At 32.1% G+C, this 22,737-nt stretch overlaps 1 protein-coding gene across 3 annotated transcripts in view; it reads left to right on the top strand.

The window, feature by feature from the left end:
• The window catches only part of GPC5 (glypican 5), a 1,092,178-nt gene that overhangs the window by 547,923 nt on the left and 521,518 nt on the right, over nucleotides 1–22,737 (top strand). Inside the window, exon 8 of one of the 3 annotated variants that reach the window (XM_016123592.2) lies at nucleotides 14,398–15,704. The exons of the other annotated variants lie outside the window; for them this stretch is intronic. Within the exon in view, the coding sequence (XP_015979078.1) occupies nucleotides 14,398–14,489 (92 nt within the window). The 3' untranslated portion in view covers nucleotides 14,490–15,704. Of the gene's footprint in view, nucleotides 1–14,397; nucleotides 15,705–22,737 lie in introns of those variants that run through there. 3 annotated transcript variants of the gene reach the window in all.

Here is a 22,737-nt window from a genome sequence, read left to right as displayed (position 1 = left end):
TACACTTTATTTATGTTGAGATATGAATATACCATGATGTATTATCTATTGTTTTCAACTTTAATGATTATAAGCAGTGCTATAAGCAGACATCTTTATTCACTGGAGTATGTTACTTCAAGTAGTAAAATTGATCTTCTGAATCATTGTATCAATTTATGTTTACACTAACAGTAAAGGGTAAACTACTTTTTAAACTTTTTTGCCATAATTACATATCTTCAAGTTGTTTTTTTAATTTTGTAAACTTTTGGATGAAAATGATAATATATATATATATATATATATATATATATATATATATATATATTATTTATCAAAGAAAAATTCCACCAGACCAAATAAACAGGAAAGGAAAGTTTTATTCAAAACTACTAAAATAGGGGTCAAGTCTATTACAATAAAGGAGAGTGATTGGACTCAATTCCAGTGAAACAAAATGAGGGATAGTTTAAGCACTGGAGTGAGCTAAAGGAAAAGTACTGGAGGATGTGCAGGGTGATTGATCAATGCGATTAGGCCATCCGTGTTTGCTAACTGACAGTTATTAAAGTTAGGCTCCTACCCTCCCACAGAGACTGGGAGATTGAGACCCTAGCTTTCTTAATGATTCCATTTCAAAGAGATGGGTCTCAGGTCCTTGACAAAGACAGTTCTTGGTTGTAAAAGTGGTAAGAGGAGGAAGAATATTTATACCTCAAAGGGGCAGAGAAAGATTTTATCACAAGTATTTTAAGTAAATGCTCTAAGAAAAGGGAGGTCAGGGACTTAAAGTCAGGAATGAACGTGTCTTAAAGTTTAGTGAAGCCGAAGGGGTCTTCGTTGGTTGTGTACATTTCAATGATTACTGAAGCTGAGCATCACTTTTTGTTTCTTTTTTTGTGAATTGCCTTTTTCCCTCTTTTGAATTTTTATTACTAGTTTGATTTGAAGTATCTCATTATATATCTAACATAATGTTTGTCAGTATATGAGTTGTAAGAAATCTTACTCTTCCTGGTGTTTATGCCATTTAAGTACACGTATATTGCCTTTGTATGCTTAAGGCACTCAAAGAATAGAAGGGCAGACAGATCTGTAAGTGCATACATTAACATAAATGCTAAATGTATAAAACAATAAAGCAATATGAAGGGCAGAGGGCGCATAAAAAGGAGAATTACAAATTCTGTGGGATTTTGGCCAGGATAGCATACTAAAAGTTACATGTGAGATGATTTCCACAGAGAGTCAAAGATAATCAGGTGAGCAGCTCATTCCAGAAAGAGCATTTACAAAAGTATGAATGTTTTAGATATCACAGTGTCTTCACGGTGTGTTGGATCTTCCTAAAACACCCCTTTGAGGAGGGAATGAAACAAGAGGTTATTATATTCAGGAGCCTCTGCAATGTAGGAGCATATCTAATTGCCCTGGTTATTAGTTTGGATTTTGTTCTGTAAGAAATAGAGATTGACTCAACTGCAAAGAACTCCATAGGAAAATCCATATATCCAAAGGCCAATGCTCAAATAACTTCAGGTGATGTTCGGACAACAATTAGATTCAGATTTTGCAATCAGCAAGCCCCAAACTAAATTTATCAAATATCTATCCATAGCTACATTTTAAGTTTTTCTTTCTTGACTGGTATACAATCACCATTCTCCAAAATCAGAAACTGAGGAGTTATCCTAGTTTCCTTTACTTACTTCATTCACCACATTTAGTAAAGTCCATTGTCTTTAACTGGTGAATTTCTCTTAAATACATTCTCTCTTTCCTATTCCCATTGCTACTTTCTTAACTTAGGTCTTCATCATCTCTTGCCTGAACTGTTTTTATGTCATATGGTCCCTTTGCTTCTATTTTTTCCATCTCTGTCCTGCTGTTGAAATAGTATTTTTAAACTGACACTATTTTTTGCTGAGATGCAGCATCTCAAGCCACCATGCAATCTTAATAGACAGAGAATTGGCCTTCTAGAAGAGGGGGCCATTTCAGTATTGAGAGCTTTTGAACATTTTAACAATAGTTTTTAGTGTTATGTCAGACAGTCAGTTCAGTTCTAAGGACACCTAGATGCTTTTGACCAAATTAAGCATTTTTATTGTCTCTCATATCCCAGTGAAGTGTGGAGTGGAGGTGCTCAAATATTTTATCTTTCATAAGACCTGTATGTTACAAAATTTAAAGATTATTATGGCTCTTGTTCTGGTTATTTACCTGTTGTGCCTCAGCTCTAAGCCACCCTTCTAAAAATTGTTCCGTGAATATGCAAACTACATTTCCCAAATGCTCAGCTAAATCCCCAAACTATTATTTTTCTGCCAATAGGAGATAATAAAAGATCAAAAGAAGGGAGAAGAGTAAAAATACTTCCTCTCTGTTTCCAGTTCTTATCAGGGTTACATCCACAGTAGAGTATCACACCGCTGCCTCCAGACACTTTTAGCATTTACAGTAGGAGCTATGTTATACCTTAAAGGTACCTGTGCCAGCTAACTTAGCTTCCATTGATAGACTGATACCAGCAATGTGATACCCTACAGAGGTCTGAACATCATCCGGGAAGGGCTGCACACCCACTGTCCACCCCAAGGAGTAAACTTCTCTTTCAAGTCCCCAAATTCTGGGTATCTTATCCCTTCCCTTGTCTTTAGTCCCAAGAGTGAGAGTTTCTCCCTGTACTTACTAATATCTGTAGTTTTAAACATCATTTTGTTCCACCAACTTTTAAGTATCTCTATATCAATTTCTTGTATTATATTTTCTCTTCCTGGGGTTTTTTGTTTGCTAAGGTACCAAATGTTGTTGGTTCTAAAAAGCAAATTCTAAGTCTTTTTCTTTTGCTATTATTAATATCGGATTCTTCTAGGTTTGGAATATTCGAATTTACTCTCTCAGATATGCTGGACTTCTTCAACATCCTGTATATTTACCTGATTTTTATTTTTAAAGTATGATTCCATTCCCATAACCAGCACCAAAACCATTTATTAGTTCTTATAGCCAAAGAAGGAGTATAGTTTTGTGTATGATTTGTATTAACTATAATGGGCTGGAAGATCTTGAGGGCAAGTCAGGCAGCACCTTTTTATCTTTCTGTACAACACAGAACTATTTTCGATCATGGAATATACAACTTCCATCCAAATTATCACTGTGTATTTGAAATGCAGATTATAGAATTCTACCCTAAAGTACTAACATAGCATTTTCATGGGTGGAGTCAGGAAATTTATATTTAACAAGTGTAATAAATAATAAAGATTTCCCAAAAAGCTTGAGAACAACTGCCTCACAGTCTTTATTACCATCGTGTCTCTAAAAATGAGACATTTAATGAATGTGCTCTGAATTGCATGAATGGATATGAGTATAATCTGCATATCTGTAAGACACATTTTAATTAATACTACAAAACAGATTTTCTAATGAATTGAAAATATTGACTTAATCTTAGTTTAGAATATTAGCCAGAAACTAAAATGAATATAAATATGTTCACATTCAAAAGACCATAGCTGTGTTAAATATAGAATACATTTAGTAAGCATAGTTTTCTTCAACAATTATCAGTATCTGTGAATTATATAAATAAGTCTTTCGTATTTTCACAAAGCAAAGACTTGACTGTGGAATTTTTGCATTAGTTTAGTGTGCTATTTTGAGCGAAAATTAATAAGTCAAAAGTAATTATTCGAGTACTAATCGTTAAACTGAAGTGTAAAATACTGAAATTAAGAGTGTAATTTTCTAGATTAATGTGTAATGTCTCAATTTTGGAAGAGATACATTAACACAATATGTAATGCTTGGAAGTAGTTTTGACTGATTATAGTTAACTTCTTTTAATTTCCTTAAAACTCTAATGTTTCATGTGAAATTTTTTCAATATAAATAATTATGTTTACCTATTAAGTAATATATAAAATTAATTCTAGTCTTCTGGTTATAATTTTGCAAAATTATATGGATTTTGTATTATAACATTTTTCAGAGAAATTATTAATAGCCCTGATACAAGTATATCTGATGGACTCTTGCTTTTTTCTGAAATATAAATTGCATTATGGTGCTTATATGGGAATAGCATGGTACTAATTTAATATAAATTTTGAACTCCATATGAAATTGAGTCACTAATGGCTTTTTTATACTCCAAACCCATATTTATCTTTGATGTTAACCCCTTACCTCATATTTCATCCATCCACTCATTCATTTATTCAACAAGTACTTACTTGATACTTACTCTGTGTTATTCACCGTGCAATTTTTTTTCTGTCTCTGAGGGCTACTGATAAGTAATCAGGAAAATGCAGTGCAGTATGAAGAATTTTATTTGTGGAAAAATATGGAAGCATGAAAGAAAGATACTTACACAGTCTTAGGATTATGGGATGTGTTCTCAGAAGAATTGAAATATAATCTGAACCCTGAGAAACAGTTATTAGTAAGGCTATGAATAGCCAGTAGAATAATCACTAGAGGAAGAGGAAGCAGGAGCAGAAACCTGATAACTACAGAAAGCTGAGCATCATTAGGGAACTGCATAGAATTCCAGAATGCTGTGATATATAATGTAGACTAGGCATTGACATAAACCAACTCACGAATCACTTCGCTATAGCAGTATGCAGTGCACAAAATTCATTCATTGATTGATTTTCACTTTGACAAGATCTCTCTAATTGAAGTGTTAAGAGTGCATCTGGAGAGAACAGTTACTGCAGTAATCCGGGCATGATATGTTAATGACATGATGAAAATAAATTTTTTTTCTGTAGTGATTTTTTCCACCTTTGCAAGTGAACTTGTTCACTCCTTTATCTGCCAACTTAACATTTTGCACATTTCTATATTATTACATTGAGTTTACTTATTTGTGTTTTATTCTTAGACAGTGAATTTCTAAAAATAATAACTCATGTCTTGTTCATCTTTATGTTCTTGGAATAGAATTTAGTACATGAACAGTTATCCTCAGAAAATCTTTGTTAAGTTAATGTATGAATATGTGAATGAGTGAAGGAAAGCGTGTTGAAGTCATTGTGGGAAATATAATAAATGAAAGCATACTAGTATAAAATGTAACTAATAAGAACAAGAGTGATAGAAATGGGAAATTCATGACACATGTGATAAAAATTTGCAAGAATTTCTACTGAATATTTTATTTCCCCAACATGCAGACTATCAAGGATATTATTATATGGTGTTTAGGGCTTATTATATTTCAGGAGGTCTTGGTGTCTTTGAAGATAACTTGTCATCATTACACAATATTCTTATAGGTAGTTTCAGCAAAACATGTTCAAGATCAGTGAACAATGGCAAGAATAGGAAGAACAGTAAAAATTTCATATTTCAAAGGTTGTTTGCTTACAAAACTAAATATATTCTTGCCATATGATATAGCAATTACACTCCTTGTTATTTACTCAAAAGAATTAAAAACTCATGTTCACACAAAAGCAACCAAGGTGTTCTTCAGTAGGTGAATGGATAAACTATGGTGCATCCAGAAAATGGAATATTACTCAGTGCTAAAAAGAAATAAGCTATCAAGCCATGAAAAGACACGAGGGAAACTTAAATGCATATTACTAAGTAAGTGAAAGAAGCCAATATAAAAATAACTGTATTCTGTGTGATTCCAATTATATATCATCTGGAAAAAGTAGAATTATAGAGACAGTAAAAAAATCAGTGGTTGCCAAGGGTTCAGAGGGGAGAGATGGATAGATAAAGCACAGAGAATTTTTAGGGCAGTGAAAATATTATGTATGATACTCACAATGATGGAAAGATGTCATTATACATTTTTCCAAACCCATAGAATTTACAATACCAAGAATGAATTCTAATGTAAACTGTGGACTTTAGGTGATAATGATGTGTTAATATAGATTCATCAATAGCAACAAGTGATCCCCCTGGTGGGTGATGTTAATAGTGTAGGAAGTCACATGTAGAGGTAGGTGGCATGTGGGATTCTCTGAACTTTCTGCTCAATTTTGTTGTGAACTTAAAACTGCTCTAAGAAATAATGTTTATTAATTTTTTAAAAGGTCAAATTTGTTGTTTATCAAATATAGTTTAAAATATGAATATCGATTTTTAAATTCTTATAATAACAATTCTCAGTAGTTAACTGTCATTATGAAAACAATAGCTAATATTTATTTAGTGATACTGAGTTACAGAACCCAGATCTGTCTTAGGTATTTTATATGTAATAACTTATTTAATCTTAAACTCCATGTGATAAGTAATAGTTTCCTCTGTTTGGCAGAGATACATTGAGTTCTTTGCCTATGGATATTAGTTCCAGTTAGCATGCTGCAGGGCCAGACTGCGAGCCAGGCAGTAGGCTTCAAACAAGAATTGCAGAACAGTCTCAAAAGACTGTGCATAAGAAATGCCATACCATATTTTAAATGTTTTGAAAATCTTTGTATATGGGTGAAATTGAAAATTTCAAAAGACACTATCGAAGAGAAGTATTTTTGGAAAAGGTATTTCTAAATATTAGTCCATTATACACCTGAAGAAACAGTTTTTAAATAGTGTTCAATTATATGCTTTATATATAGCAAGGATTTATTCTATTGGACTTTTGTGAGGATCATAAATATATGGAACTTCACAGAATAAAGTGATAGCTTTATAGAGGAAGTACACTGCACAATATATAAGGTAACATGAGTTCTAGTTGTGGTTATATTACTAATGTTAAGGTCTTCAAATTCAAGTTTGGGTCTCATTTTCCTGCCATAAAAAATCAAGGAATTTGGACATGATGCTCCCGAAACCCATTTTTCTCTCTCAAATACTATGTTTCAGGGAAGGGAATATTTTTAAATCATGTTCATAACTTAGAAAATGTCTTAGGTATAATTGATTTTGTTGAAATCCTTTCTCAATATACTAAAACCCATCAGATAAAGACCACCAGAGAAGCTTTAGTTGTCAGACAAAGATTTATTAATTTGCTGAAGGGAGACAATGCATCAATAAAACTATGAGGCATCTCACTAAGAGGGCATCGTGATGAGGTGTTTATAGGTTTGTGCTATGATGAACTATTGATAGGTTTACACTAGTGCCGAATGATTCTAAGAACTTGAAAGAAGAGCTAGCCCTCAACTGGGTGCAGTCATAGGGGAGGGCTGTTTAACACTTGGGCATCAAAATAATCTTTGCTCAAATGAGAAGACTCAAGCAAAGCTGGGGAAATCATTGGTTTAAAAAAAAAAAGCACAGATCACTTTTGGCTATATCCCATTAGAAACATTATTTTAGCTTCTACTAATCACAATTTTCTCTGTACCCAAAATGAGACAAACAAGACAACATAACTGAAGACACACACACACACACACACACACACACACATGCATGCATGCATGCACATGCAAACACACACACACATACACCCAGGCTGAATGGCAAAATTTCCTTCCATAATGAGTAACATAATTTTTGATGAGAAAAGTAATGTATATAAAGTTATTTTTCCCATTGTTAAGTATGTGGTTTGTGTTACATGAAAACATCTTATATCTAGACTACAATATTGATTATATCAAAGAGGTGAAAATTAATTGAATATACACCACTGAGAAATATAAACAACTTGTTATAACCCAACAGATACTAACAAGTGAAATTCTTACATTACTTAAATGTTCATCATTGTCCAGGTATCGAAGAGGAGAGAGGGAGCCATTTTTGATAACAAAAGTCTGTATGGTTTTGAACATTGGGGAGAAAAAGACTCAAATTGAAAGTGATATAAAAACTCAGATTCCACAGGGTTCTCAAGTGAAATGAATAAAAGCAATGCAAATGATTGATTAAGTTGCAAGAAATAGACTTGAGGGTGAGAAATATCTGGAAAATAGAACAGCAGTAACAAGGTATAAGTAGATAATGAAGAGATATTCCCTTCCTTTGAAAAAAGAAGTAACGAGAATTGGAGCAAACAATAAAGAAAAAATTAATTCTGATTTGGAAGATTCTGACACAGAAATAGATTTCCAGGATAGGTGAAGCATTTCTTTCCTTGGGTTAAGTTAAAGCCTAAACTAGACAGCCGATAACCTGTATTTGCTAGATGCAGCCCTGCCGCTAAATGCAAAAGCTTCCACATTCCACTCTGCTGTCATCTTAATCATGTGGATCACCAGAGCCCTAAGACGTTCAGAAAAGGTCAACTGTTGTTTTAAATTGACTTCTTAGCTCAATTTAATTTTATTCATTTTAGTTCAACTTCAGCTTTCACTGTCAAGTTAGTGCCAGTAAATACCACCTAGAAAAAGAAAAAAAAAAAAGATAGTTTTTGTCTCAAACTCAACGACTTGTGAGTAGAAATGCTACATTGTTAGATCAAAGAAAGAGGTCTGAACTTTGGGTGATCTCATGATCTCTCACTATGTGAGGGCAAACTCAGTGGGGTAGCTTTCACCTGGTAATGGTCAAGGCTGATTCAATGGATTTGCATATCCAGGGTGGTTATAATTTCTTCTCTACAATCATGGTCCTGATTAGGAGCTGTTAGTTCGAATAAGGAAGAAATTGGTAAAAACTATGTTTTTACCAATTTGGCCAAGAGTAACTGTGTCCCTAGTGAAACATTCAAATGGCCTTTCCTCTTAAGTATCTTCAGAGTCTCTATTTTTAAAGAATCTAATATCTAACCTCTAAAACTATGTTTAAATATCTTGGAAGTCACAATGCATTCCCTTTACACAGAAAATCTTTCATTTTGTCTAGTCTACCTTTTATGTCAAAGACAGTATTATAAGAAATTGCTAACAGAGATCAAAAAGAGAAATCATTAAGATAAAACACTGGTACCTTGGAGAAGAACTTTGAAAAGTACAAACCCTTGAATGTAGAATAAAGTTTGAATTCCTTGACCATTACCAGGTGACAGCTACCCTACTTAGTTTGCCCTCACATGCTGAGAGATCCTGAGATCACCCAAAATTCATGCATTAATGACCGGGATGAGTATTGATTTCGGACTATTATCAAAGATTTATTTTGTGATGATGTTAATTATAAGACTTTACTTTCTATATCCATCCACAAAGCAAGATTTTCTACTAATATAGGATATTTATCTTCCAACTTTCCCACTGCTTCACATGCCACAGTTTCTAGCAGAAGCAGTTGTTTTCCAAAATCAAAGTTAGCAACGTCTGTTGATGAATAGTTTTTCTCTATTTTCCGAGGAAGTAGAATAAGAAGAAATGGGATATTTGCATAGAGGAGAGACAATAGTAAAATATTTTAAAGTCACATAATCTTAAATTTTGGTGACATATTTTAATATAGCAAATTGCTTTAAGGATATCCTCCCAAATCAGTTGCTCCTTGTGTACTAACTATGTAGAAGCTGCTGCCTCCATATTCTGTTTCTCTCAAACCTCTTACCATGACACTAACTTTCTAAATGCTGTCCTATCAGATGGGAACTTCCTCAACTTTTCCCCCAAGATGTTCATAACTGCCCTCATTGCTACGCATTATCTTTCTCTTTCCCTTATGCTATACAATAGAAGTGTCTTATCTCCTATCTAGGACCACTTTTGTGTTCCATATACTCTCCACTTACATCCTCAGAGACCCTGCTTTGTAGATTGTCCATTTTTTTCCTGTATTTTCAAATTCTCCTAATAAAAACTGCCCTTAAATAAAACAAAACCAAATAAAAAACATGTCTACTGTTTTCAGTCTTTCTCTATTTAAAAAAAAAAATCAATCAACATGTGCTTTACATACAAGTATATCTGCATTACCTTCCTAAACCCATAATCTCCTCTACTGCCCTTTATAGCTCTATCTTGTCACAACCAGAGTTCTTGAAGTAGTTATCAACATTCAGATGTCACTGTTCCTAACATTCATTTGCTCCTCAGTTCTTTTCTCCTTCTCGACAATATGGTATTGCCAAAGTCACCATCATCTTGTCACCCCGTTGATGTTTTTTCATTTGTACATTCCTCACAATTCAGTCTCAACTTTTACTTTTTTGCAATACATTTTTCTTTGGTCTATCCTTTTAATTTATTAACTCTTTGGGGACCCTATTAAGTCTCCTTACTTTTCTTTCCACTCCATTTTTTTCCTCCTGAGTGATATTATCCTGTTTAATGGCATAGTAATTGATACCTATGGCTCCAACTCTATGATTTCTTCTGAAACTCAAACACATATATCATTTACCACCATAAGCAAGCTCTTGCATCCCTTAACCCCATACTTAAATATACCTTTTATCTTAATTGCTGTTACCATCATTCATTCAATTTTCCAAGGAAGCTTCCTTGAACTACCAGTTTTCAAACCTTCCCGTTACCATAGGACCTATTAACAACACTTAAAAGGACAGTTTGTTTATCTGTACCTACAATAGATAGTAAAATCTGCATATTTCTAGTTAAAATGTAGTATTGCCAACTCTAAGATTCATGGTCGTGCTTAAAAATATTTCTCAAGAAATATAAAGATGGATGGATGCATGGATGGATGGATGCATGGATGGGTGGATGGATGGATGGATGGATGGATGGATGGATGGATGGATGAGAAGGGAAGTGCCTGTATGTTTATGGAACGGGGGTTGGATTTGGAAGAGCAGAATTTCCAATTTGAAGTAGTGGGGTCTAACCGAGTTGCCTGATCACTGTAAGGTATATGGAAAAAATAACCCTAAAGGAGAATATAGAAGTCATAGCCATATAGGACTCATTAGGGTATGATTTCTGAAATAAAGAAGTTTAAAGGGTTTTTAAAACCATAGGATGGTTTACAGTTTTGAAAATTACAATCAAAACATAACCTTTGAATTATCTCCTAGATGAAACTTTAAATTCAGTTTTGGGAGATCTGAGAAGTAGAATCTATTTTAATAGAGTTCTGGGAGGTAAAATAAGGTGGTAAAAAAAAAAAAAAGAAAGGAAACCGTTTCTTAGTGCATGTGAAATTTTTCATGTACTTTATAATCATAATAAATTTTATGTCTCCCTTGCTCATCTAATGCGCCTTTCATTTAACTGACATGTCACCTTGAAAATATTTTCTGAGAAACAAAGAGCCTTTTATAAAAAGGTAACTCTTCTCATTACTCAAAAGAGATGCCATCTTATAAGTTGTTTGAAAAGGTTTACACAATGCTTTTAGTTCTATTGAAACCTGAAGTGTACTGTTATTAAACAATTGTAAAGCAATTAAAATCATTCTTTTTTCTATTTTTTGTTCTATAGTGCTAGGGTTCTCTTTTTTAAAAGGGAGAAATATAAGCAATTATTTTAATTTCGCTATACCTATTAACACTTGTAGTCAAAGCAGGGCTACTTAGGTCCTAATTTCATGCAATCTCTGTCACCACCACGGCTCTTTTGGTTAAAAATAATTTTTCATTATTGATGGAACTGGTATGCAAAACTGATCTGAAGGGAAAATCCTGCGTTGCCTATGTGCTATGATGTGTGAACTGAATGTGAGTGTAATCAGATTCCTATTTAAATAGATAATTAATGGATATTTTAACAATAGGTTTATGTTAGAAATAAAGATCTGCTTCAATCACCAGGGTTATTAAATTTGTTGACTATCATTTTGCTTTGAAAATGCCTTGATCTCTTGGTTCTGGAGCTTTCTAGGAAGCAAAGTCCTTCAGGCTGGAATCTGGAGCAGGAGGCCCCAATTTCTGCACTGCCCTGACTCCACACTCAATTTTCAGGCTTTACTGCCACGTTGCTCCTCATCATGTACAGTGTGCTAGAAGAACACTAGGGAGTGGCGCCTAATGTTGAAACAGATCTTTTACCCAAGCTCTTCCTCTTAAGGAAATATCCTTCCATTATAATTTCTTATACAAACTGTACTGAAATTTTTCAGGAGTCTGTTTAACAGTCTTCCTTGTGGCCTTCAACTAAAAGTCATTTATTTCACTAAAATGCAAAGAGCAAAAGTGGTTGTCATTTGCATGCCACTTCTCACATTCTATGTTACATCATAATTACATTCTGTATTACATCAATATTTATTTTCCCTTACCAAGATCTTGGTGAATCAATAGTTACTTTTATTTTGAGACAGGAAATATTTGTAGAATGCATAACACAATGCTAATACATTTTTGGATATTCTCTCACTTGCCTATAAGATTCATTTTCACTCTTATGAAAGTAATATATATTTATTTGTGTGCATAAAATATGAAATATAAAGGCAAAGGATTAGAAAACTCATCTATTATATTATTCCTATATTTACCCATCCATACATTTATTTAACAACTATTAATTACTTTATTAAGCTCTATGCTTGGTACCAACAATAAACAACTTTGTAAAAAAAAAATGGTTCTATTCCTCAAAGAGCTTAAAATAGTATGTCATAGGGGAAAAAAAAATGCTATAGCAGAGTTAAGCTCATGGTACCACAGGAATATGATACTGTATGACTAAAAAAAAGCCTCTTAGCTTTATTTTCTTCCACTGAAGTATTCTGGGATCATAGATAATTTTATTTTATTATGTGTTATAATATTAGTATAAACTTTGTGTATTCTGCATTTATAGATTTAATGGCCACATTGTATGTCTATGTCTATATAAATCTGTATCTATGTATGCCTATATTTATTTATATCTATATGTATATCTATATCTAATCTAAATCTGTACCTATAACATATCATATATATACAAATATATAAAAACATCTAGCATAGGGTTTAGCACATAATTTGACCTCAATATGTATTCCTCTTTATCTGATTCTAGATAGTTTTGAAATTTAGAAAAATTGGTTCTAAAAAACTTGAGCAATGTTTTACATAAGAGGATATGACATAATTATGATACTTACATAATTATGATACTTTATAAACCCCTTTATAAACCTTCACTGATCTCTTGGTACAAAGGCCACTAGATGGGGCTTGTGTGATTATTAGTATGCTATGATTTAGCAAAATGCACTTGCTTTAGTTTTCTTAAACTCAGAAATACTTCTCTTTAACCTATCCTATTCTGTGTTAACTGTAGCACTGTAAGCAATTCTCATTAGAAATCTTTTTTTTTTTAATATTAGCAACTGTGCAACATAACTATTGTACTTGCAAACATGTAATATTCCTTAAAGCAAAGCACACAATCTCTATGCAACCAGGTGCTTTTCTCTCTTTAGAGGCTAAATGCAACATCCCTTTACCAATCTAATAGTTCTTTTCAAAATTGTGTCTATTCGTATTGTAGAATCTCAGATATTGTGCCTTGAAAGCACTAGTTCTTTATTTTTAGGGCCAAGTACAGGCTTGAACATTAATTAAGAAGTTTGTTCTTTAACTATTGCTAATGGATGTTTTCCTATTAGACAGTGGTTCTCAAACTTTAATCTAAATCAGCACCACTTGAAGGTCTTGTTAAAATTCAAATTACTGGGCTATACTCTCAGCATTTCTTACCCAGTGAGTCTGGGGTAAGACCAGTAACTCTGCATTTCCATCCAGTGCCCAGATACACTGGTGCTGCTGGTCTAGGGAACATACTTTAAGAACCTCTGTTCTACACAAAGGACCTCTGTAAATAAAGTGCACATCATTCATGATCTGGCCCTCCTAACTCAAGAAAGTTTTGTGTCACACTGCAACATTTATTTTCCAGACATGAGACTGGGACAAAGACCAGAAATAAAGTATGTTCTGTTTATGACATTTGTGTTGCTAACTGCTAGGCACCCAGCTCTCTACATTAGATAAGACTCAACTTCACTAACCCAGGTGATACTGCTCTTTGTCTTCTAGCAACTTATTTTTAAAAAATTAAGAGTTTTACCTGGTAAATCAGAACTATGGGTTCTGATTTTACTTTGGCTCATTGACTTTTGGCTTTCTACTTCTCTCCATCTTGCGTCTCACCTTCCCAGGTGCCACCCCCCGTCCTTACTTTCCAACCTTCCTCCAGTCTCCCTCTAAATGCCCAGACCTAGTTCCAGGTAGCCCCTCTCTCCCCATTTTTATCTATTCAGTTCTTAGCTCCTAGTTTACTGAGTCCCTTTGTACTACCAGGCATGATTATACCTCCACTTTATCCTGACTGGAGACCTAGTTATGTACTACTTCTTTATGTACTATAACTATAAGTAGGCTAATCAATTCCTCATCTATTTATTTCTGATTTATTCATACCTTTATCAGTTAACTACCAATGAATCCAAACACGGACTCGTCCGGCCATTATGGCTACTTCGGTAAACAAGTTAGGCATGATCTCCCATCTTTGGAGTTCTCCATTATTGTTTTGATTGCTCTGTCTTTTTTGGATTTGGGAGATTTTTTTTTTTTGTCACCAGCTTGTTGTTTACCATCTCAATTAATTTCTTGGCTTACAGACCCTTGGCTTCTGAAAACTACAGGATGGCATCTCAAGCTTGTGTCTTTACTTGTTGGTTCTAGATGCTTACGTCAGCATTATCACTGGTAATCTGAGCATCTACTTCGCACCAGACTTTCATCACCTCTGCTGAGCTTCTGCACATCCTTTGTTAATATAATGATAATGCCTTAAAATATGTGGTTTATTTCTCCAATAGTACTTTTTAATATCTCATCTTATATGATTTACCATTTTAAATGAGTAACCTACCTTTATGAAAAATATATCTTTCGAAGGATTTCAAATGTTCAACCTTCACCTAATTTCTATGTTCTAGTAATTTCATAAATTCCTTAAATCTTGCCCTATTAAAGCTATTTTATACCCTTTTTATGATCTGTCATACTGTAAAACCTCAAAACTTATACTAATTGAGTGAGCTACTAGAATGTTATTTGTGTTCTCCACTGTTACATACTGTGGACACTTACTGAGTTTATCATTAATTTCTCTAGATTAGATATGCACAGTCTTTGATCAAAATGATCTCTTGCAGCCCAGAAGCTTCTGTATTATGCCAGCAAAACCATTTTTACTTCATATTCTGTCTGATATTCTTTTCAAGATCTCCAAGTGACAACTCTGATTACATGCCTAAATTCAGCCTCCTATTTTAAAACTTACTTTCCTAAAAAGGCTAGTCACAAGTTATGTCCACAGCACCATTTAGTTTAAATGAATTATAAGGTTCAACAAAAATTTGCTTCATACACCATAATTTCCCCTATTTTTCTCTCAATTTAAGCATTATAATTATGTGATTTAAACATAGCTAAAGATACCCCCATATTCTACATACAAAAGTCGTTTGCTAATGAAGAGAAATGGCATAAAAAGTTCAAATCACCAATAAACATTTTTGGAGACTTAAAGCTGAAAGGATTTAGCTATTCTGGCACACAGGATTTTTACCAAGATCTTAACCTAATTCTGTTCATGATACAAGTTAGGCTCAATTTACTCAGTAGGGATGCTGCAAAGCAAAGCGTATCATGAGTACTAAGGGTAATAGAAATAATTGCTTCAGTCAGCCTATAACTGTTGCAGCAGCCACGTCGGAACAGATGGCTCTGCATTTATTCCAATCGAGGGACTAGAATTGGCAGTAGTCAAACAAAAATTCTGAAAAGCATGTCAGCAGTTGTGGAAATGAGCTTTTTTTTTTTTTTTACCTAAAAAGTTGTTTGTAATAGTCTATCAAGAATGCATATATAAATGAGATGTATTTGCCACTGTAGTTAATTTGCCTATTAGTGTTGAATTTGTGGCCCACTTAGTTTTATAAAATTATTTATATATAAATAAATTGTGGGTCATAATTTAATAATTTAATTTATTATTATATATAACATAAATATATTATAATTACTTATATATAAATAAATTGTGAACCACAAGTTCAATACATCAAAATATATATAGAAACACTTTTATGAATATATGTATCACATATACACATATATACTAACAATATATTCTTTTAGCAATATATGCTATTAGCAATAGTACCATTGCTATTACATACTGTTAGCAATCTATAGTTAATATATGAATCTATTATTTTAAGGATTATATGTATATTATATGTGTCAAGTCTTCTTGGAAATATATTAATATTATATGTCAACAGTTACTAATTCCTGAATTGATATGTATTAATTTGTATTTTGAATCTACGTTGGTACTGGCATAAAACTATTAAAGATTTTCTTTAAAAACAACCTAGTCTATTCTATATTTAAGAAGGCATTCTACCACAGAATACTGGAATTTTACATTAAGGCTGAAATGTATTTTGGTGAAATGGTTACACTTGTTTATTCACATCTTTTTCTTCTTGCACAAAGAATAATTAATAGTTTCTCTAGAAGTTAAATGAAAATGGATTTGACATTTTGGGGCCAAGATTTCTAAATTAGCTTCAGGGGGAAAAAACGCTTCTACATATCCCCCACCTTTTTTTTTTTTTTTTTAATATAAAGAGTAAAAAGAAAAGAAAGGGTAATGCCTTGGTCTTCTATAATACTATAAAACTGGAACTACTTCTAAATGAGTTGGACTCTTCTCTCTTTTACAGAGGACATAGCTTAGTGCTGATGACCAAAGGAAAGGGTGTTCTCATGGCTTTGCTCTTTCAGGATATTTAGGTAGTGTGAGCTGGCCCATTGAATATGTCCTAATATTGGGTCTAGCAGCTGGTCTCCAGCTCAACTAATCCATCATATTCTGTCCACCCACATTATGAGATTAATAATATCATAGTAGACCTCCTTAAAAACATCTGTATTTCTCTTTTATTATTGTATTGCCTCATAATTTTCATAGAATATTCTCACTAGCTAAAGAATAGTGTTTTTCCTATTATAGTATTATGTTGACAAATTAAGTATCCAAGAGACATGTATTCAGAACCTAGTGTTATTTTTATTTTTCATTTATTGTATGCTTTTACAAACTTGACTTTGATGATTTATGTGATCAAAGTACTTTCCATTTTAGCCCATGGAAAGATTAAATTGTTTATTGAAAATTAATATCTATATAGATAAATGTTAAAATTTGAAACCTTTAAAGAAAAAATGAAAAATTATGAGTGAATTAGCTAAATTTTAGATTGGGAAAGTATTACAAGCCTAAATTTAACTAAAATTCTATATGTATATTTTATTACAATCTTGACTTGGACAAAAAAATGTAAAGTATGGGTCTAGATTTGAATCATAAACCATTTGGATGGGAGACCACCTAGGAAGACCAGGTGCTATAAGCATTAAAAAATAATAAAAATAAACAAACAATCAAACAAACCAACCAACCAGACTTGTACTGATTCCACATTCTTTCATTTGGGGTTACCTAAACTGCTTTAACAAATATGCCCAAATGTGCATAATCTCTCAAACAAATTAGAGGCTTTTTTTAGTGTCCAAGTCAGATCTTCCTAATTGGCTGTTGTCCATGTGGTAGTTCAGGGAATCCTGCTAATACATGAGAACAACGGGTGTGGTTTGGGGGTCAAACCCCCTGCTAAAATCTAAATTAGCTTTTTTTGGCTTATCTCTAACTATAGGACAAGAAATTATGTGAACTTTAAAATTATATTTGCAGGACATGGAAAAATAAAACTAAAGAAAATGCAATACCCATAACATCAATAGTTTGAGTCCAGTTTTCTCTTTGTGAATATGTGTGTATGTACACAAATAAAGAGCAGCAGTAAATTCATCAAATGTTAACAGTGGTTATCTTTAGGCATTATGATTCCAGGTGATTTTATTAGTTTTCTTATCTCTATTTTCCAATTGTTCGCAATGAGCAGGCGTTACCTTTAGAATGAAGAGAAAGAGCATATAAAATACTGTATTTATTCAGCCACTAAAAGTACATATATACAAATTGTCTTCTTAAACTCAAAACCTGTCTGAACAGTAATTACTAAAAACTTCACCATAGCCCACTTGCCATAGATAGCCTGGCTGTGTGGGGAGGCTCTTTTCTAACAGTGCACAAAACTAATTAGCTTTTAAAGTTTTCCAAAGTAAGTCATGGTTAGAGGGGAAAAGATTAAAATTAGCTTGCTGATATTACTGAAATAAACTTTAAAAAAGTGTTAATAATGAGACCCACAACATACAATTTCTTGTTACTGAATTAAAATAAATTTAGGCTAGGTACTACAGCTTTTAATTTATTCTCAGAAAGTATTTTGTGTTTGGGGAAAATCTGGCTAATGAATGAATTCAATCAAGCAAATAAAAAAATAAATACAATTTCCCTCTTGATGTGCTAGATAATTAATGTTTTTGAATACCTGAATCATTGCTATATACCCTGCTAAGTACTGTAAAAGAATTTTCCTTGAGATAGTACAGTTTTGCCAGAGTAATTTTTTTAAATGTGAAAGTGTTAAATTTTATCTGTAGCCCATATAAATGATAATGAAATGTGTATTATAGGAATAAAGTTAGAAAATTTTTTAAGTGAAACCCTAAAAATCACTTAACCAAGAAAACATATCTAATGACCCACTAGAGATGGAAACTCAGAATCCCTGACTCATTTTCAAACTCAGCGTTTGCATATTGTATCCCATTGTTCCTCTGAAATTTGAAGTTGTATTATGAGTGTAGAAGTCAAAATGGTGAAAATGAACTTGAGAAGGGCCTTATCAAGTCAATGGACTGAAGTAAAATAGAAATATATCTTACCTAAAGCAAGATGTGTAATAACAATTTGGATGGAACATTAGTACTAGATTAGATTTGGCGATTAGATATGTGGAGTAGAAGATTTGAAAATCAAGGGGTGAAAATAAAGGTGTCAAGGTAAGTTTGTTTTTGTAAAGAATGAGTGTTAAGAGTTGGGTTGAAAAACGTAGGTTTTTTCTTCAAGAGAGTAGGTTGTCATTTAACATTTTAGAGAGTCTGCTGAAAAAGAGCCAGAGGATGAATAATCCAAAAGAATAGAGAAATTCAAAACTAGTAGTTTTGAAGTACATTATATAATTAATTTGGAAAGAGATTTATCTACCTACTTATAACTTTCTTACAGCTGTCTTGTAATGATTCTATTCAAACTTTATGGGCAGTGGAAGACCATAACCCAGGAATGTGTAGTTGCCCAGACCCAGACAAATAGAAAAACTATGTTCATCTAAAAGTAGATCAATGATTTTTAAAAGAGTGCTCAAAACAATCCATTTGTAAAACAATAATTCCATTTTAAGCTGATAAATTAATGCTTTATTAGTATAAATTAAATTACTAAAATCAAAACTTTTATATTTACTTATAAAGTTATCTGATAAGCATAATGAGTCCATTTAAGTAAACATACAATTTTAAAATTAGGGGTACTGCTAGTTTTCTACTTCATATATGTTTTTTTTTAAGTTTATTGAGATAACATTGGTTAATACAATTATATAATTTGGGGGTGTACATTATAATTTGACATCTATATTCTATTGTGTGATTACCACCCTCATATATGTTTTTAAGTAATAAAATAACCACATACATAGGACTTTACAGTATTAAGGAAATCCTTATGCCATGTGTAATTGCAAATAATAAACATTTTTATACTTAACCTTTGTAACTTCAGGGTACTCATAACTGAAACAGAGATGGCAGAAAAAAACTATAATCTCAGTTATAGTGTGCATTTCTGGAAAAAAATAGTTGATATATTAATATTCATTTTATGATACATATAAGTCCTTCTGTTACAATTTCAATATAGGTAAAATTGGTTTATCAAGCATAATGGGACTGGTAGAGTGTAAACAGATAGCAACTTTATTATTTTTCACCACTCTCTATTATACTCACTTTGTGAACATGTTCTTTTTCATAGTCTTTCCAGACACAGCTACATAATAAACAACTTGTATTTTTCTTTGGCATTAACATTCTAGACCAGCTTAATAATCATTATGACTGGCTAGTTCAAAAAAACTTGAATATCTATATTTTCCCTTTTATAAATAATTGCGTGTGCTTCCTTGAACATGTTCCCTTTCAGACATGTATTATAATAAATTTGAGGTAGATGATAGTCAGTAGAATTTCCTTTACTACACAGTCCTTAATTACCACCCAGAGTTCTTGTGCTGATTCACACTTCCACCAAGGATAAATCTTTGCATGTCTTTCAATAGTATCAGAAATAACTATTGCCAACATGGATTAAAATGGATTTAAGATATCTCATTTTTATTTTACTTTGTATTTTTCAAAATACTTTTGATGTCGAGCATCTTTAATAAATGTGCTCATACATCATCCTCAGTAATTTTCTGTATATTTTTTTATTTTTTTTCTATTGGTTTTCATAATTCACTGTATATTATGGATAATATTTCTTTGTGAATTATATGATTTGACTATATTTACTCCCAATCAGAGGCATATCTTTTTATCTTTTTAAAAAAGATATATGGATTTTTAGAAGGTACAGAAGATTTTTATTTTAATTGTTTACATTTATTATTTCCTCCATGAATTACATATTTTTGTCACATTTATTAAATCTTCCTTACTCTGGTATCATAAAAATGTATTTCTATGTTTTTTTCTGAAAAAATTGTTTCTAAAGAATTAATGTATTTAACTTTTATTAGATAGAGTTCCAATTATTTTTATTTTTCCATATAGCTATCCATGGTTCATTAATTAATCTTTTATAGTCTTTCAGACTTCAAGTGTTTCATTATCATATAGTAGTCTCATATATGTATATGTCATTCTTTGGTCTAACCACTTAATCTTACACCAATATAATATTGATTTAATTACTGTGCTTGGAAGAAAATGATATATAATAAGACTCATCCCCTATTCTTATTTTTGTTAAATAATATTGACAATTTTGGATGACATGAATTTTAAGACCAACATCTGTGGAAACACTATCAGAAATTTTATTTTGGAATTAATTTATATATCATTTGAAGAGTGATACTGTCTTTGTAATATTAATTTCCCCAAACATAAATATGATATATTTCTCCACTAATTTTATGGTTTTCGATGAAGTTTTACGATGTTCTTTATATATGTCAGAAACATACTTTGTTTTTTTTTTTTTATATTTAGGTCCTTTGTGGTTTTAGTCACTATGACCAGTATCATCTTTTCAAAAAAAATAAAAATAAATAACAGTGCATCCTGAGCAGTTCTCATATATATCATTCAGTTTACTAATTTTCTTTTTGACTCTATCCAATACGATGTTTTAATCCAACCAGTGATGCTATTAATTTAGATTATATTATTTTTTAAAAATAACTTATAAAAGTTCAGTCTTTATCATTATAAAGACCTATGCTGTATTTTCTATCACATTACCATTCTCATATTCTTGTGGCTCTAATCTTGGTTCTTGATGTGATATCTTATCTTTTTGGCATATTATTTCTATTGCAAACTCATCTTCTTACCTTACTTGTTTGTTTATTTTTTAGAAAGCCTTTAGTATGAGGCAATGTATAATGATTATCTTAGATTATTCCAAGATTCCTGCAGGAAATCTCTCATTTAATTACATATTATACACATACAGTATGAATTTGAACATCAAAACTGCATTTGTTGAATAATTATTCTCCTTCGAAATAAACATGTTTTCTCAAGAGCCCAGGAAAACACAGGAACTGTTTTATTTCTCCATGTACCATTGCGTGGATTTTTTAAAGATCTTTGCAAATGCAGCCCCCAAGGGTTCTAGTTACGTGGAGTGCTGTCATTTTCCACATCCTGCTTTCTCCTGAGACCTAAGGTTTCCGCCTCTGTCTTTGCATTAAAACTGAGACAGTTAAGTAACCAAGAGCAATCTTCTCCCCATATCCTCATCATTCAGAGCAAACCTTAGTGATAGGTAAAACATTTGTTGTCCGAGATTTAAATATCTTCTTTTAGGAAACCTTAATATTCTATTTTGTTAAAAATTTGGCTAGCTATTTAAAATAATTTTTTTTTTTTAAATTCAATGTATCTAGGGGTATGTAGTGGGGGACCTTTTAAATTACCTCAGTCTACCATATTCTTATATGAAGGTATCTTATAAATGTTCAGGAACCTTTATTATCTTCACTCAGCCAAAACTGGTGGGATAAAACACAATATTCAATTTTGTTACCTCTTTAATAAGTACAGGGACATTGTTCCTTTTTAGTTGGTGAATATTTTTTCTTTTTAAGTTGGTAATATATGTAAAAGTGAACACAATAATTTTGATCCCCAAAGTAGTGTAGGAATAACACCTACCTGATCTCTAGCTTAACATTAGTATCAGTTCTCTTAAACTTAAGATATTTTCATGGAGTTGCAATCTGCTAGAAGCAAAACCTCAGTTCTCCAGAGAAAGACATAAAATGGTTATATTATTGTTGATAAAAAGCATATTTAGAGAGTTTTCAAAAATTAATGCCTACTTTTTACCCCATTGTCACGAAATGTATTATTTTTTATAGCTTCATAGGCCTCTTTAGACCTAGTTGAGGTCATAAAACTGATGAATAAATAATAAAATAAATTTAACTTCAGTTAAAAAGAAGCAAAACAAAAAAGTTTGAGGTTGAAAAATTGTTCTATATCATTGTCACTTAGCTTATACTGTGTAATTAGGATATGTTGCTTGATTACCAATGTAGATAGTTTAATAGCAAAGGTAACATACAAATATTATTAGGTTCTCAATAACTCTGAAACTGGATATTTCTCAGCTTAAAATATATGAATATTGAATGCTAATAGTGATTCAACTAATGAGAATATTCAGAGAAAATATGATA

The sequence above is a fragment of the Rousettus aegyptiacus genome, unplaced genomic scaffold, assembly GCF_014176215.1.
Source record: "Rousettus aegyptiacus isolate mRouAeg1 unplaced genomic scaffold, mRouAeg1.p scaffold_m13_p_11, whole genome shotgun sequence".
NCBI lineage: Eukaryota > Metazoa > Chordata > Mammalia > Chiroptera > Pteropodidae > Rousettus > Rousettus aegyptiacus.
The sequence above is the reverse complement of the archived record's forward strand: the minus strand, read 5'-3'. Positions and strand labels throughout refer to the sequence as shown.